Below are 15,325 nucleotides of genomic sequence, written 5' to 3'. Positions count from 1 at the left end.
TTTCGGTGTGGTAGATTTCTTCCCACACACTGTGAGCGAGAAATGGGTTCTTACAGCTCAAGTGACAGCTATGCTGCCTCCTGAATTGCCAAGAGACAGACACATCTTGAAGTTCAAACATACAGTGCAAATGCATCATCTACCCGGCTTGACAGCTGGCTCAGTGCCAGGGATTCTGGGCCAGGAGGCAGAAGCTTCTCTCCTGCTCTTTGTTCACTACGAGCCTGAATTTCCTCAGTTGAAACCTGGCCTTGGAGCACACAATCTCCACATTCTTGTCACATAATTTATGTCAATTCCCATTTTAAAGGGTACTAGTTGGGATATATCCATCTAAGAGGCACAATTCACACACAAAAGTGATACTTTATTGAGACGAGTAATTTACAATAAAGTGCTCTTTACACAACATTGAAGAAACCTGAGTTTCACAAAATTCCCATGCACAATTACACATCACCATGTGCTCTGAGGCGTACAGGGAGCAGAGAGAAGGGGCAGACATGAGTAACTGGAGGCCCTCAGGCCTGAGTCCGCTTTGCTCTGTGCCTGGGCATTATTATTATTTCTACATAGGCATGAAGAAGCTTTCCCCATCAGTCTCAAGGCAAGAACATTTTTCTTTATTCCTGCTGCATATTCTCACTCTGGTTTACAAAATTTCTATAGCAGCATTAAAGTGAAACTCATAATTACTTCTTCCTATCATAAAAACAGAAACGTGAGCCGTTTCGCCTGAAAAATTCACTTTGGGAGCCCTCTGAACTTCAAAAGCACTCTCTCCCAATGAATATCTTCTTTTCAAAAACAGCTGTTCAGAAAATAATTTTTAATTGTGTATCTTGAAGGTCTTCTGTCATCCTTATGAATAGACTAGGACATTCCATGTTTCATCCTAGGGAAGGAGGGGCTGTAACCAGGTTCTGATTCTATTAATAGCCAAGCACTCTAAGTGAAGCTTGGACACACCCATTCTTCTATAAGCCTCAGTTTCTCATCCAGCTTCACATGAAATGCCTTGCTTCTAGGAACTTTCTGGAGCTAAACCCAATACAGTACAACAGTTGTTCATAGAACAAAACTGTTTTGCCTGCTCTCATGCATGCGTTCTCTCTCTCTCTCTCTCTCTCTCTCTCTCTCTCTCTCTCTCTCTCTCTCTCTCTCTCTCTCTCTCTCTCTCTCTCTCTCTCTCTCATACCATAAAAACTCAGGACTAGATAGAAGCTGATGAGAATATTCAGTCTCTGGAATTAGATTTCTCTAGCAAGTGGCCCTTAAAAGGAATAAGGTTTCTTTGAGGATGCCATAGGTATTAGGAAGTGACATGTGAATTGCTAAGGTGATATTGGCTGTCTTCTTTCAGGAACTGGTGTGGGAAAAAATCTCATTAATCAGACAATGCAGAGAGATAGCCTGTCTAGACAGCTTGGGTGGATGAGGTGTGCAAGCATGATTATTTCCAGCATGATGGAAAGTAGGCTTCTCATCCACTATGAAAGTGGAGGAATGTGTCAGCCTTTCTTGTCTCTGCGTGATTGCAGAAAAAAAGAAATACATTTTCTAGCTGACCTGTACCATGGTTCATTGCGATAGCGTCTCCTCTAGAGAGAGGGACCTCATTCAGTCCTGCTCACCACTGGCCACACAATAGAATGGGTCCTGTTGACTTAGCAACCTTCACCTAGAGTTCCCCTGGAAGCCATTCTTCAGTGCTTCTAGTGGACACCGCTTGAACACTGCTGAGAAGTACTCTGTTATGCCTATTCCTCTTGTTGGTTATTAGAATGTAAATAGAAAATTACAGTTCAAAAGTTTAGGTGGTACACACATGCATATGCACAAAATCACAAGGAGACATATATACAAAGGGGAAAAGTCACAAATAAAGCCACAAAATGATCACACATGGATTGGTTGGGTTTAATCATTTCCTTTACAATTTTCTGAACTGTTCAAAATGGTAATAAATGTTTTCGCTTGTATTTAGGGAACATAAGTGAGTTCTTATAAGTTGGACTTGTGATTCATCTCGGCACAGTGACTTCAAAGGGTAAGGCATGAGGTCCTCGGTATGAGCACTAACCTGCTGACATTTCTCTGGCCAGTGAACCAGCCCTCTGCAGGGCCAGGTGCATGGGTCAGCCACAACTAGAGTGCATCTCAGGCTTCCTCAGTAGAAGGGCGGGGAGGCAGCTTCTGACAGAAGCAGCTGACTGATTCTGCCATTGTCGGAGCTAAGGTTGCCTTAAGTCCTTTTGCTCTGAAATCCAGGTGCTACACCTCACAGCATTTCTTAGATGGAGATTTATTAACTGGTGCCTCATGGTTTACTCATTACACGGGGCTAGGAATCCCTACAGTCCTAGGAACTCTGTTTCCAGCACTGTGAAGATTGGCCAGGACCCTCTCCTTGTCTCTTCTCAATCTCTCCTAATTCATCACCACAACTGGTTCCACGGATGACAGATCTGTCTTCCCAGATTGGAGCTGGGTAGCAGGCAAGAGGTTACTGGCTAGCACAACCCTCCGACCATGGTTCTTCTCTGTCCACGCCACCCTGAAGGAAGGCACTGGGGAGGGCATTCTTTCTTCTTGAGGCTTGGGAGGCCTTTGACACATGCGCAATAATGCCTTTAGCTCAACCCTGAAGTTCTCATTCAGCCAGCAATAGATGAAGGGGTTGTAGCAGGTGCTGCTCATGGCAAACCAGTGGAAAGCAAAATAGAGTGCATTATTGGTGTGGATGACCTTGCTGGAGAGGAGGAGGACATAGCAATTGAGGGGGAACCAGCAGAGGGCGAAAAGGACTACCACCAGCATCAGCATCTTGATGGTCTTCTTCTTTTTGCGCCGCAGAGCAAGGTACTGCTCCGTGGTCACATCACCAATTGCATTGCACAGCCACAGCTTCTTGGCCACGCGCATGTAGGCCACAGAGATGATGACGAGGGGGAGGATGTAGAGCAGGATAAAGGTGGCTAGGTCCAGGTACTTCCAGAAGAGGTCGGCTGGCTCTGGGAAGTCTGGCAGGCATAGTGAGCGTACAGTGTCCTCGCTGGGGACAGGAAGGAGAGGGAAAGAGGAGATACAGGTGTGGAAAGGCTTCCTCCTAAGAAGCCTACCTCTTCTTCCTGCCTGCCTGTCTGTCTAATACACTTTTAGAGCCATGGGTTAATTATCTGCTCATGTTTCTGGTTCTCCACAAGGCTGGGTGGTTCCGGTAAGAGAGATCCCTGATCTCTAGGCATTTACACAGAGTGGGATGAAAGGAGGATATTCTTAGGAGAGAATTACATAGGCTCAATAGCTATGTGCTATGTGCTATTTTTCAAAATTAACTCCAGGAAATGAAAACAAGAGGGATTTGGGATGCTATGGTTGTTTTCATTTCCTTTTGCCTTGTTGATTCATTTATCTATCTTTGGGAGGGTAAGAAGAGGAAAAGAAATGGAGGGACAAAGGGTGAACAAATGCAGCAGTGATACTCACTAGACACTATGTTGAAAATAATCTATATAACTTGTAGGTGAGGACTGGAGGGAAAAATGAGAGAGAGCATGGGAAAGGATGATATTGTCCAAAGAGAAATATACACTTTATCTGGATTACATAACTGTAACTCCTCTGTATATCACATTTATAAGAACAATATATGTTTTTTGGAAAATGAAAGATCCCTGAATCACTTCATGTCCTTTAACCTTACATGCTCCTAACCCATAATAAAGACCCCATAGGTATTTGTTGAGTAAATGAATGAATGAAGCAATAGTGTCCTACCCTGAAAACTAGTTCATTCATGAAAAAAAAAAGTTAGAATTTGCCATTGTTCTAGGGTCTCCTTCCCAAGGGAAACTGAAATGTAATAGATAGATAGACTGAGAATATGAGTAGGAAGACCTGATCAGTAAATGGAACTTCAGCCATTCATATATAACAATATTATTATATATAGAATGTGCCCTGGACCTCTTTGCCATTCTTACATGTGTGCTTATGGCTTATAATATGTGCTGGTGTCATTACTGGCAAAAGAAAGAGGAAACTCCCTTTCCTTTTGTTAGAAAGTAACAAAATTTAGTCTTTAAGATGTGAAGGAAAATGGGAAGTGTGAAGGTTGAGGGTCTGATTACGTGATTCTTTCCAATGTCCTGGAATTTGTGGAGGAGCCTTCAGAAACCCACCCAAACTCTAGACTCTGCTTTTGTCACCAGCGTGAGTACAGTTGTCTTTTCCACTTCAATGCCCCAGAATTCTCTTGGTGTGTGTGTGTGTGTGTGTGTGTGTGTGTGTGTGTGTGTGTGTGTGTGTGTGTGTGTGTGTGTGTGTGTGTACTAGGGCCTGACTTCATGGACGTGTACTCATGTTTGGCTTTTTCATTCATAGATGGTACCATGCCAGCCACACCTCTACTTCCATCTCAAGATCCTTGTTGTCAGTCAGAGCACCAGCCTCCAACTCCTGATGAGCACAAAGAAAGAGCTAGCACACAGGACAACCCTGAGCCAATGACAGCTCTTCCATAGACTCAAGAAGAGAAGTGGCTGGCAGTTTCCATTTCCTCCAGCAAGCTTAGAACCAATCGCTGAGGGAAGAATGTGAAAGTCTGGCTTGCTTGGCTCGGTGCAAGTAAAGTGGGCCAGTCACATTGCTCTAGAGCCTCAAATGGCACTCACTGATACCTCTTCTCCTAAAAATCCATTTTGGTTGGTCTCTCCCTCTCTCACTCTCATCTCCCTACTTCCTCACTCATCACTTGTGGGAGTTCAGACACACTTGGATGTGCACCTGCCTCCATCCCAACACCTGTTCTGAAGAAATCTCACCTGCAACTGTAAAATGCTGAGATCACTCTAAGCTCATTCACCATTTCTTTAGTGAATATGAATGAGGGTTCAAAATGTAGAGATAGTACACAAAGAGTTGGGATCACCTAGGTATCAGATCAGAAACAAGCCAAGTCTTCCTTAACTTTGTCTAATAGGTTTTAATTAACTAATTCAAAAACTTTTAAACCTTGAGTGTTTGAAAGAAATTCTCATTTGGTGAGAGCACATGGTAATGACACCAGAATGGAGCTCAAAAGAAGTAGAAAACCCCATCTTATTCATATACATGAATGCATGTTTTGTGTGAACATTTAAATGAATAGTAGTCAAAATGAACTCCAAGATGTAGAAATGAAAGTTGTTTTGGTCTTGTTTTTTAATGTGCTGTATGACATTATTTCTTTTTTTTGGGGGGGGGTCCGGTCGTGGGGCCTGAACTCTGGGCCTGGGCGCTGTCCCTCAGCTCTTCAGCTCAAGGCTAGCGCTCTACCACTTGAGCCACAGCACCACTTCCAGCTCTTTTCCTTTTGCTTATGTGGTGCTGAGGAATCAAACCCAGGGCCTCAGGCATGCAAGGCAAGCACCCTACCATTGAGCCACCTTCCCAGCCCATGACGTTATTTCTTATTTCTTTTTTCCTTTTGTTTATCCCCTATGGTCACTGTTTTTTTTATTTTGTCTTGTATATATGTTTGTCTGATTTGAGGAAGGGAAGGGGAATAACAAAATGGTGAGACAAAGGACAAAGGGTGAACCAATGCAACAGGGATACTCACGAGACACTATGCTAAAAACAAACTTTACAACTTGAGGAAAGGGAGTTGGGGCGGGGGGGGGGAGGGAAAATGGGAGAAAAAGGAGGGAGGAGGTAACAATGTTTAACAAGAAATGTACTCATTACTTATATAACTGTAACCCTTCTGTACATCACAGTAAAAGAAAAAAATTTTAATGTAAGAAAAGAAGAAAAAAGATGCATTTTGTTGAATGGCAACTCTTTTGCACAACTTAAAGATAAGAATAAAAATTTTTAAAAAGATTTAAAAAAAAACTTGCTCAATCTAAACAAGGCAGTGTTGAGTCTCATCTAAGGCAATGTGAGTGTATGCCCCCTAGTGGCAGACTCTGATAACTACTCTGTTGTCCTCGTAGGCACACTGAAAGCGACTGAAGAAGCAAAAGTTGTACAGAAAAGAAAAAAAAAAAAAAAAACAGGGAGGGGGGGACAGGAGTAAATGTGTGTAGACCAGAAAGTAACGGGAGAGGATAGATAAAAGGAGAGAAGCCCAGTGACACAGGCACTTCTAATCTTCAGAGTTATAAATCCAAAGGGAACAAACACCAATTTCCCTTTGCCAAGAAGGCAGCTGTCAATTTGGGAGGAGAGGGATGGAGCAAGCTCCCTAGAGCCCTAGACTGCTTCTATGAGTACATCTCACCTGTACTTGAAGGTAAATAACTTCTGGCAGATTGCATGTGGGAGTGAAAAGAAAGTAGCCATGATCCAGATCACAGCAATGTAGATGACACCCTTAGTGATGGAGATCCGGGGTTTTAAGGGATGCATAATCACCTGGAAAATAAGCAAAGGGTATTTTACTAGGGAAAAAGATTGAGGCAAATGAGACACCTGTTGATGTAGGGTATATTTATTGTCAAGCAACATTTCCTTTCATGGTTGAGCCCCTGAGCTATGTTGGATAGCTGAGGTAGGGCACAGTTCTGCTTCATCCACAGATCATCTGGGATCACACTGGTTGACAGTTCAGAAGCCTATAGCTGCAGTGAATTGAGCAGGGAGGTACCAAAGAAGAGGTCTAGCCAGCTTCCAGAACAAAGATGGCATAGGGAAAAGTTCATCCTTGGTCCCTACCTCTTCAAGATCTGCCTTCTAAAACGCTTGACCCTCTAAAACATGAAAGGGCCTGCAAAGGTCTGGTGCCGAGAGACACGGACAGTAACTTCTCATGACTTATGGTAGGAGGGAAGGCTGCATTGTCACTTCTCAGAAGCTCACAATAATATTTATTAAGGCTGCTGTTAACCTTGCCATGATGAGCCAGCATCCTTCACATAGAAGAGGCAGCATTGAAGGCCTTGGGCTGAACATTCATTGTGGAATTGCTATTATAGGTGGGTCAATTCTAAAATGTTTAAATAATATGGATTTATTTAAGACTTGGAAACATCTGAGGCTCATTCCTTCTTGCTAAAGGTATTTGGGGATGGTTAGTCCCGCTGCTGCTGCCTTGGGATACCATTTTAGGACATACGGGACACTCAAATGTTGCTTTTTCTTCCATTTCTTCCAAGGTTTTTTGAGAGGATGTGATGAAGCTTCAGAGCACTTTTATTCTAGACTTTGCCATTTTTCATCCTTATACTCTGATGGGAATCAGCCTAGGCAGAGGCCTTAAACCCTGCTCATGGACTATGTTGGCTTTAGGTCAATCCTCCATAGATAAGCATATGTCCTAGCTATGTGGTCACTATGAGCAACACTTCCCCTTTGTTCCTCAGAGCCACTCTCACTTCATGAGTCACCTCTCAGTTATCTGTGTTAAATTGGCTTCAACATGGGCTAGGTAAAGGCAACCCATAGCTCTTATTAAAGTAGGGAGAATTAAGAAAAGAAAGGAAATATTGGTATATAAACTTTTACATTTTCCACAACATCCCTGCAATAGATATGAAGAGCTGGTCTTTACAAAATTACAGCATTCAGAGATAAAGAGATTTTTTTCAGTCTGGTCAACCCAATTTCTGATCTGATTCATGAATCCCTTCAAAAGGTATCCGTATCAAGGTGTCATTCAGACTTTCCTAGATATGGCTGGTGACATGAAATTAATTACCTTTCAAGCAGTTTAGTCTACCTTTAGATATTTCTATTAAATATTCATTTCTCCCATTGAATCTGCGTTTTTAAGCTTCTGTCCCTTGATCCTTGGTACCTCTTGCTGCTTTTCAAGACAAATTCCATCTCTCTGTTTAACAATACTGATGTGGATGTGTAGGTTCCTTTGAGTCATCTTGGAGTAGAGCAGTCTAGTGATGAGGGAGCCAGATAGATCACAGTCTCCATTCTAGCTTCCTCATTCATAGTTACAGGATCTTGGGAAAGCTACACAGGCAATTCCCTGAGCCCTTGCTCCTTGACTCAGTATAGTCTAAACAGACAATATGGCGTACTAAATTAGCATGTGTAAGGCAACTAACCTAGAACCATTCCCTTTCCAGGACTGATATGCTGGGGTCTGCTTTGGATTCCTGTCACTAAAGAGTCACCCATGGTGCTCACTGTGGACTCTTCCATGCACCACTCTGTCACCTACTCCTGCCACCTGGGCATCCCAGTTTGTTTACTCCTCCACGGTCTGGCCAGTACATATCCATCTTCCACTCTACAGACTTTTCTCTGACCTGCAATTATGTGCTGCTTTCAAACTTGTTCAACCACTCTGGAAAACATTGTGGAGTTTCCTCAAAAAACTAAGCATAGAGCTCTCCTATGATCCAGCAATCCCACTTCTGGGCATTTACCCAAATGACCACAAACAAGGCCATACTAAAGCTACCAGCACAACCATGTTCATTGCAGTATTTTTCACCATAGCTAAGATACAGAACCAGCCCAGATGCCCCTCGGTAGAAGAATGGATCAAGAAAATGTGATACATATACACAATGGAATTCTATGCTTCCATCAGAAAGAATAACATTGCTCCATTCATAAGGAAATGGAAAGACTTGGAAAAAATTATATTAAGTGAAGTAAGCCAGGCCCAAAGAAAAGTAAGTTGCATGATGTCCCTCATTTGTAAGAACTAGAATACATCTATGATATTTTTAACAGGGGATCTCAATAACTGCTTAGTGCATAGGACCATATATAACGAAGCATATCAACATGAACACCAATAAATGGAAACAAAAGGTTCTTATTAGACCTTGTATGTAGTTTGTTCTTTTTTTCTATTGTTTTAATTTTTTCATTTCTCTTAGTTTTTTGTACCTCATGTTTTGCATGTAAAATTATTCAAAATGTGGAAGAGAAAGGGAATCACAGAAACAACAGGAGAAATGATTAACCAAAGCAACATTGATATTCACTTGACACTTGGATATGAACATTACAACTTGGCAGGGATGGGGATAGGGAGGGGTAAGTGGAAGATAATGAGGGATGTGGTAACAATGATTAAAAACAAATGTATTCATTATTTTACTTATGTAACTATAACTTCCCTCCTCACCACCTCTTCAATAACTTCAGCTTCACCTTACTACCATCAAAACAAGCTCATTTGTTTCTGAAACAGAAAGTGCTAGTAGTTAGATTTAATTGGAAAAATCAAACTGGGAATAACTTTTTGCAAAACTAAAATAAAGGGTTTAATGATGTGCTCAGAGTTGGGAATGGGAGTGGGGGGGGAGGGGTCTCACCTGGTGGCGGTCCACAGCAATGGCTGTCAGTGTCAGTGCTGAGACATGCAGGGAGCAGTACTGGGCGAAGCGGCTGACATGGCACATTCCCTTCCCAAACACCCATGTGCTGTTCACAAACCGAACCTAGAGACAAGCAACCAGAGGTCAGACAGGTCTTGACTGTCAATATATGTAAAAATCTCTGGACATTTTACATTTGCTAAAATGGCTTCTAACTTTTGGGCTTAGTATAAAGTCTACAGAACAATAGACAAAAATGTCTGGAACATTGATAGAAGGCTGTTGAAATAAGTAGTGAGTAAGAAAATGAGGGAAACTGATAGGTGGTAAATGGATCGTGGCACATTGCATGCATATATAGAATATCACAATGAAATTCCCTGTACAATTAATGAAAGGAAGAAAGGAAGAAAGGAAGAAAGAAAGAAAGAAAGAAAGAAAGAAAGAAAGAAAGAAAGAAAGAAAGAAAGAAAGAAAGAAAAAGAAAGAAAGAAAGAAAGGAGGGAGGGAGGGAGGAAGGGAGGGAGGGAGGAAGGGAGGGAGGGAGGGAGGAAGGAAGGAAGCAAGCAAGGAAGATGTATATACTGGTGGCTCATGCTTGTAATCCTAGCTACACAGGAGGCTGAAATCTGAGGATCATAGTTTTTTTTTTTTTTTTTTTGGTCGGTCGCGGGGCTTGAACTCTGGGCCTGGGCGCTGTCCCTCAGCTCTTCAGCTCAAGGCAAGTGCTCTACCACTTGAGCTACAGCGCCACTTCCGGTTTTCTGGTGGTTTATTGGAGATAGGAGTCTCACAGTCTTTCCTGCCCGGGCTGGCTTTGAACCACGATTCTCAGATCTCAGCCTCCTGAGTAGCTAGGATTACAGGCGTGAGCCACCAGCGCCCGGCCTGAGGATCATAGTTTGAAGCCAGCCCAGGCAGGAAAAACTGTGACAGACTCTTTTTTTTTATTTAATTTTATTTTATTTGTGAACATACTGTACAGAGAGGTTACAATTACATGGGCAGGATAATGCGTACATTTCTTACCAAGCATTGCACCCTCCTCCTTTGGTTTACCCTTCACATCCCTTCCCAGCCTCCCCCCTCCCCCCCAACTGTGACAGACTCTTATCTCCATTTAACTACCAGAAAAAGCCAGAAGTGGCGCTGTGGCTCAAGTGATAGAATGTTAGCCTTGAGCAAAAAGGAGCTCAGGGATAGTGCCCAGCCCCAGAGTTCAAGCCCCAGGACTGGCAAAAGAAAAAGAAAAAATGAAAAGAAAGAAAATGTTGTATTTTATGTGTAATAAAATTTTTATTGACCGATCAGAATTTAGTCTAGTGAGCAAATGTCTGAAAAGTTCTAATATGGCTGTGTTAGAATCTGTTTTTGTTTTTTGGTGGTGCTGGCCACTGTACCATTCAGCTATATTCCAAACTCCCATGCTAGGAAATGTTGTCTAAACTGGTTTTGCAACTCATCATCTGGGAAGGTGACCCAGGGGCCTAAATAAGTATAGATTAGAGTGGAGAAAGGGTATAGCCCTAGGAGCAGACCTCATCCTCATCATGTTCATTCAGCACTATTTGCTCACTCAATTAATGCTTGAATAGTATGCCCAGGAGAGACTGTGTGTCGATTCTAATAGAGGAGCTTCCAATCTGGGCAGAGGAGGGCTTAAACAACTTGAATTAAAGATAGAAAGTAATCAGTGTATGTGCTATGGAGATGAAGAGTGGGGGCTGGAGGGAGGTGGCGGGTAGAGATGGAGTGGGCCAGAGAGGAGTGGCGATAGCCATTTAGCCTAACAGAAAGAATATTCCCTGTACTTAGAGCAGAATTTTGGCCAAAACACTAAGGTCTCTCTGAGGCCCATTTTTCCTCCTCTGTAAATCAGATCAAGCCTTTTCACATAGTTAGTAGGAAAATCAAATGAGATGGATTACACATGTAGAGAAGGTATGAGTATGCCTCTTTCATAGCAAGCATGTGTCATAATTTGCCATTGTGACAGTGTAAGCAGCATTAGAAATGAGGAAGGACTTATACATGTGGAGATCAGAACAAAAGTCATAGATACTGTCTGGACACAAGTGACTCATGGCTACAATCCTAGCTACTCAGAGCTGAGATATGAAGAAGAGCTGTGGCTCAAGTGGTAGGACACCAGCATTGGGTGAAAAGGCTAAGGGTTGGTGCACAGGCTCTGAGTTCAAGCTCCAATACGTTCCCCGTGCCCTTCCCTTCCCCCCCCCCCCCAAAAAAAAGAAGAAAAGAGACATAGACACTAGGCCAGAAGTCTGAGTGAGTTGATTTAGCTGGCATGCACACAAGAAAGGCGGACAAGATTGGCTAAATTATAACACAAGGACAGCAGGCCCCAGGCTGTTTTTCCAGGTCAATGGAAAGATTCAAAGCCATTTGAGGCTTTTGAGCAGCCCAGAAACATTATTGAGACAGCAATCTTCAGATACTCCTGCTTTTCATTCCCCATACTCAGTGAGTGACCAAATTCAAACCTCTAAATATTTTTCAAACCAGTTCCCTCTTCTTCAGACCCAAGGCCATGGGGCTATGACAGCCTCACCACAGCTTTCCCCCTTCTGCAGTCTTGCCTCTCAATAATTCAGCCTGTATATTGCTACCAGGATTTCTTAACCAGGGCTGGGAAGTTGGCTCAGTGGTAGAGCTCTTGCCTTGCATGCCTGAAGCCCTGGGCTCGATTCCTCAGCACCACATAAGCAAAAAGAAAAAAGCCGGAAGTGGTGTTGTGGCTCAAGTGGTAAGCACTAGCCTTGAGCTGAAAAGCTGAGGGAGAGCGCCCAGGCCCAGAGTTCAGGCCCCACGACTGGACCCCCCCCCCCAAAAAAAAGAAAAGGATTTCTTAACCACAGATCAGATGGCTGTCATCATCCAGCTGAGCATTGTCACAGTTCTCAGGACAGAGCCAGCTGCAAATGAATATCCCAGCCCAGCAAACATGGCCCCAGTCTCTTTTTCTGGCCCATCTCCATCTCTTGAGCCCACCCTCACTGCCATCCCTCTGCTGTGCCTCTTGTCTGCTTTTCCAGCTACACAGAGCTTCAATACACAGTGAAATTTGCTGCCTCCTCGCCTTGTTCCTGTCTGCACTGAGCATTCATCTCAACTCTTGACCTGGTAGACTGCCATTCATCTAGGTCACATGGAAATGTCATGTCCTTTGAAGGTTTCCTTTGACCCAGGCATGGCACTCTGGCAGGTCAAAATGAAAACCTGTCTTCTGTGAGCTCCACTATATCCTGTGTCTGTCTCTGCCATTGTTTGGTTTGTCTACCCTAGCGCTAGGCTTCATTACAACTATGATGTATGAAGTAGAGGAAGGTAGATTGGGGAAGGAAGATACAATTACCAACTAGCCAAAGGCTGAGTAGACTGCATGGCTCTAAGACCCTCCCTCCAAAAAACCTTCTCTCTCATTGTCATCACTTTCAAAACTCTACCATGAGTTTGGATTGGGTCCATAGGTCATGTTCAAGGGTTTGCTTGTGCCAGAGGGAATACTGAGTTTTCAGGACCTCAATGTCTTTTCTTGAAGGAGACACCCTGGGACTGTCAGATCTGTGGTCTCCTAGATCACTCCTGGGTCTTGTACATAGCCACATGGCTCTGGGCAGCAGGGCTATGGCTATGTTCCCGGCTCTCCCTGCTCTAACCTTGGCATTTCCATTTCTCAGCTTAGAAACCGAGAAAGTGGAGCCAGAGCTTCTGCTTTCTTATGTACTAAGAAGAAGGGGTGTTAGTCAGAAACCTTTCTATTCTTGGTCAGTGCTCAGTGGATCCAGGGGACCATCAATAGGTTACGTATAAGCTGGAGGGCAAACAGGACAACTTCATGTTTGGAGCAGCAGAATCAGAACATAGTTCAAGAATGTCCCCCTTTCCTATGAGTAACAGACACTGGACTTCAACTAAAGGATGTAACTCATTATGGATAAAGGTTGAACCTCTCTTTACCTTAGTTTCCTTAGCTACAAAATATAAGTAATGTCCTCATAAGAGAACAAGAGACTGGATGAGTGTTTTGAAGAGAAAAGATTTAGAAGAACATCCACATAGGTAGAAACTCTTGAAAAGGTTCATCCTTTAGTTGTTGTCTTTCATTTCTATGTGTGTGTCTTTGTGTGTTTGTGTGCATGTGTGTGTGTGTGCGTGCTCATGCATGCTCACACTGAATAGGGGAGAGACAGAGAGGCATGAACAGATTCTGATTGGTAGTAAATAAGTCATTTGTTATTCTATAAATTGAAAACAAAACTCATGTTACAGAAACCTGTTGTGTATCTGTCCTTATGACTGCTAAGTCATAACCCTCATTCTAAACCCACAGAACTGCCCCCTGGCTTGTGAATGACAGAAATGGCATCACTGATGCTGGTAGTAAGGGCTGGAGGAGAAATAACCATGTAGGAAAGCCTCAGACCTGCCTGAGTCTGGGCCCAAGTCCACCTCATCCTCATCTTATTCCAGCACAGGCCTTGGGCTCACACACACAACCACAGATGGGAAATGCAATCCAGCTAAGCAGCCTAGGGAAAGGCAAAGTTTCATTGACAATTATTGTTTGAGTGCAGCAAATAGCAGCACCCTGTGAATGGGGAAGAGGAGGCTCACTCAAGAGTAGGGAGATGACTTGACATAATAATTTCAGACCTAATCATTACATCTGCTTCATTTACTGCTTGGTAAGTTTTTTAAAAATGTCCAATGCAATGAGTTCAAACAGCAAATGTTCCCTTATTTGCAACCAGCTGCGGACACTCAGATGTTTGATCCAATGTCACGAGCTGAAGAAAGTAATGGAGAAAAAAGAAGAGCGGAAGGGGAGGCAGGAGTCAATGTGAGAGAAAACCACAGAAGGAGAGTAAGTGGGGAAGAGAGAGAAAATTAAAACCATAGAGGGACTGATCAGAAAAGAAATAAAAAAGGAGATGGGGGGGGGGACTTGAGAGAGACAGAGACTGACCGAAAGACGGAAAAGCAGAGGAGAGAGTGCAAAGTTAGAAACTAGAAATGAGTAGACAGAAGAGACGTGAGGCTGAGGGTGAAGACAGAAAGGCAGACGCAGAGGTGACCAAAACGGAGAGAAAGAGGAGGATGGGGTGGGGGAGACCCAGGGAGAGACGGAGAATGCCAGGAAGAGAGGAGCGAGGGAAGGGGGGACGGAAGGGGGGTTGAGGGGTCACCGAGGGCTGAAGCCATCCCCCCCCCGCCCCGGGCCGGGCCTCACCAGCGTGAAGGGGGTGTTGAGCAGCGTGATCATGAGGTCGGCCACCGCCAGGTTGACGAGGAAGAGGCTGGTGGCCGAGTGCAGGCGCCGGTTTTTGAAGATGACATGGCACACCAGCACGTTGCCGAAGAGCGAGAAGACTATGATGAAGGAGTACGCCACGATGAGCAGGGCTTGGACCGTGGGGTTCTGCGACTCGGCCCCGTAGCGCCTCCGGCCCACGAAGTTCTGCCAGTCGGAGAAGCTGTAGTTGTTCCAGGAGAAGAAGCGGGAGGTGTTGGGCGCCGCCGGGGCCGCGTCCGGGCTGGGCTCGGGGCCCCGGCCCTCGGCGCGCTCCGCGGCTTCCCCCGCCTGGAGGAGGAGCAGCAGCAAGAAGTGCGGGCGCATCTTGCGGGAGCGCACGGTCCGGGGATCCCTGACTCCCGTGCGCGCGCGGGGCGCGGGGCGCGGGGGGCGCAGAGCCAGGCGCGCGGGGCGGGCAGGGCGCGCTGGGCGCAGAGCCGGCCCGCAGCCCTCACTGGCTCCACACGCGGGATTCTCCCCGCACTTTTATATCTCTGCTCCCCCAGGGCGCCTCTGACGATTGGGCAGAGCAGCGGCTCTGGCGGCGCCGGTGACTCAGTGATGCGCTCGCTCTCGCTCGCTCTGCCCGTTCCTCACTCCCCGCTCTCCGGGAGGACTCGAACTCACACACTGGCCCAGGGTCTGCTGCTTTCCCAGCAGCTGGAAAGGGGCGCGTGGGGACGGTGTGAGGCGCGGGGTCTCGGGCACGGCTGGATCTCAGCTGATGGGGACA

General features: G+C 44.8%; 1 protein-coding gene across 1 annotated transcript; it reads right to left on the bottom strand.

The window, feature by feature from the left end:
- Positions 1 to 405: 405 nt before the first annotated feature.
- Gpr83 (G protein-coupled receptor 83) lies at positions 406 to 14,916 on the bottom strand. Its single transcript, XM_069989569.1, has 4 exons — positions 14,530 to 14,916; positions 9,276 to 9,401; positions 6,269 to 6,402; positions 406 to 3,055 (listed from the first exon to the last, which is right to left on the bottom strand). Exons 1-4 carry the CDS (start codon positions 14,914 to 14,916, stop codon positions 2,431 to 2,433), a joined length of 1,272 nt encoding a protein of 423 aa, XP_069845670.1. The 3' UTR covers positions 406 to 2,430.
- Positions 14,917 to 15,325: the final 409 nt, after the last annotated feature.

The sequence above is a fragment of the Dipodomys merriami genome, unplaced genomic scaffold (assembly GCF_024711535.1).
Source record: "Dipodomys merriami isolate MVZ:Mamm:240054 unplaced genomic scaffold, mDipMer1.0.p SCAF_38, whole genome shotgun sequence".
In the NCBI taxonomy this organism is placed as follows: Eukaryota; Metazoa; Chordata; class Mammalia; order Rodentia; family Heteromyidae; genus Dipodomys; species Dipodomys merriami.
Note: the sequence above shows the minus strand (reverse complement) of the source record. Positions and strands in the feature narration are given on the sequence as shown.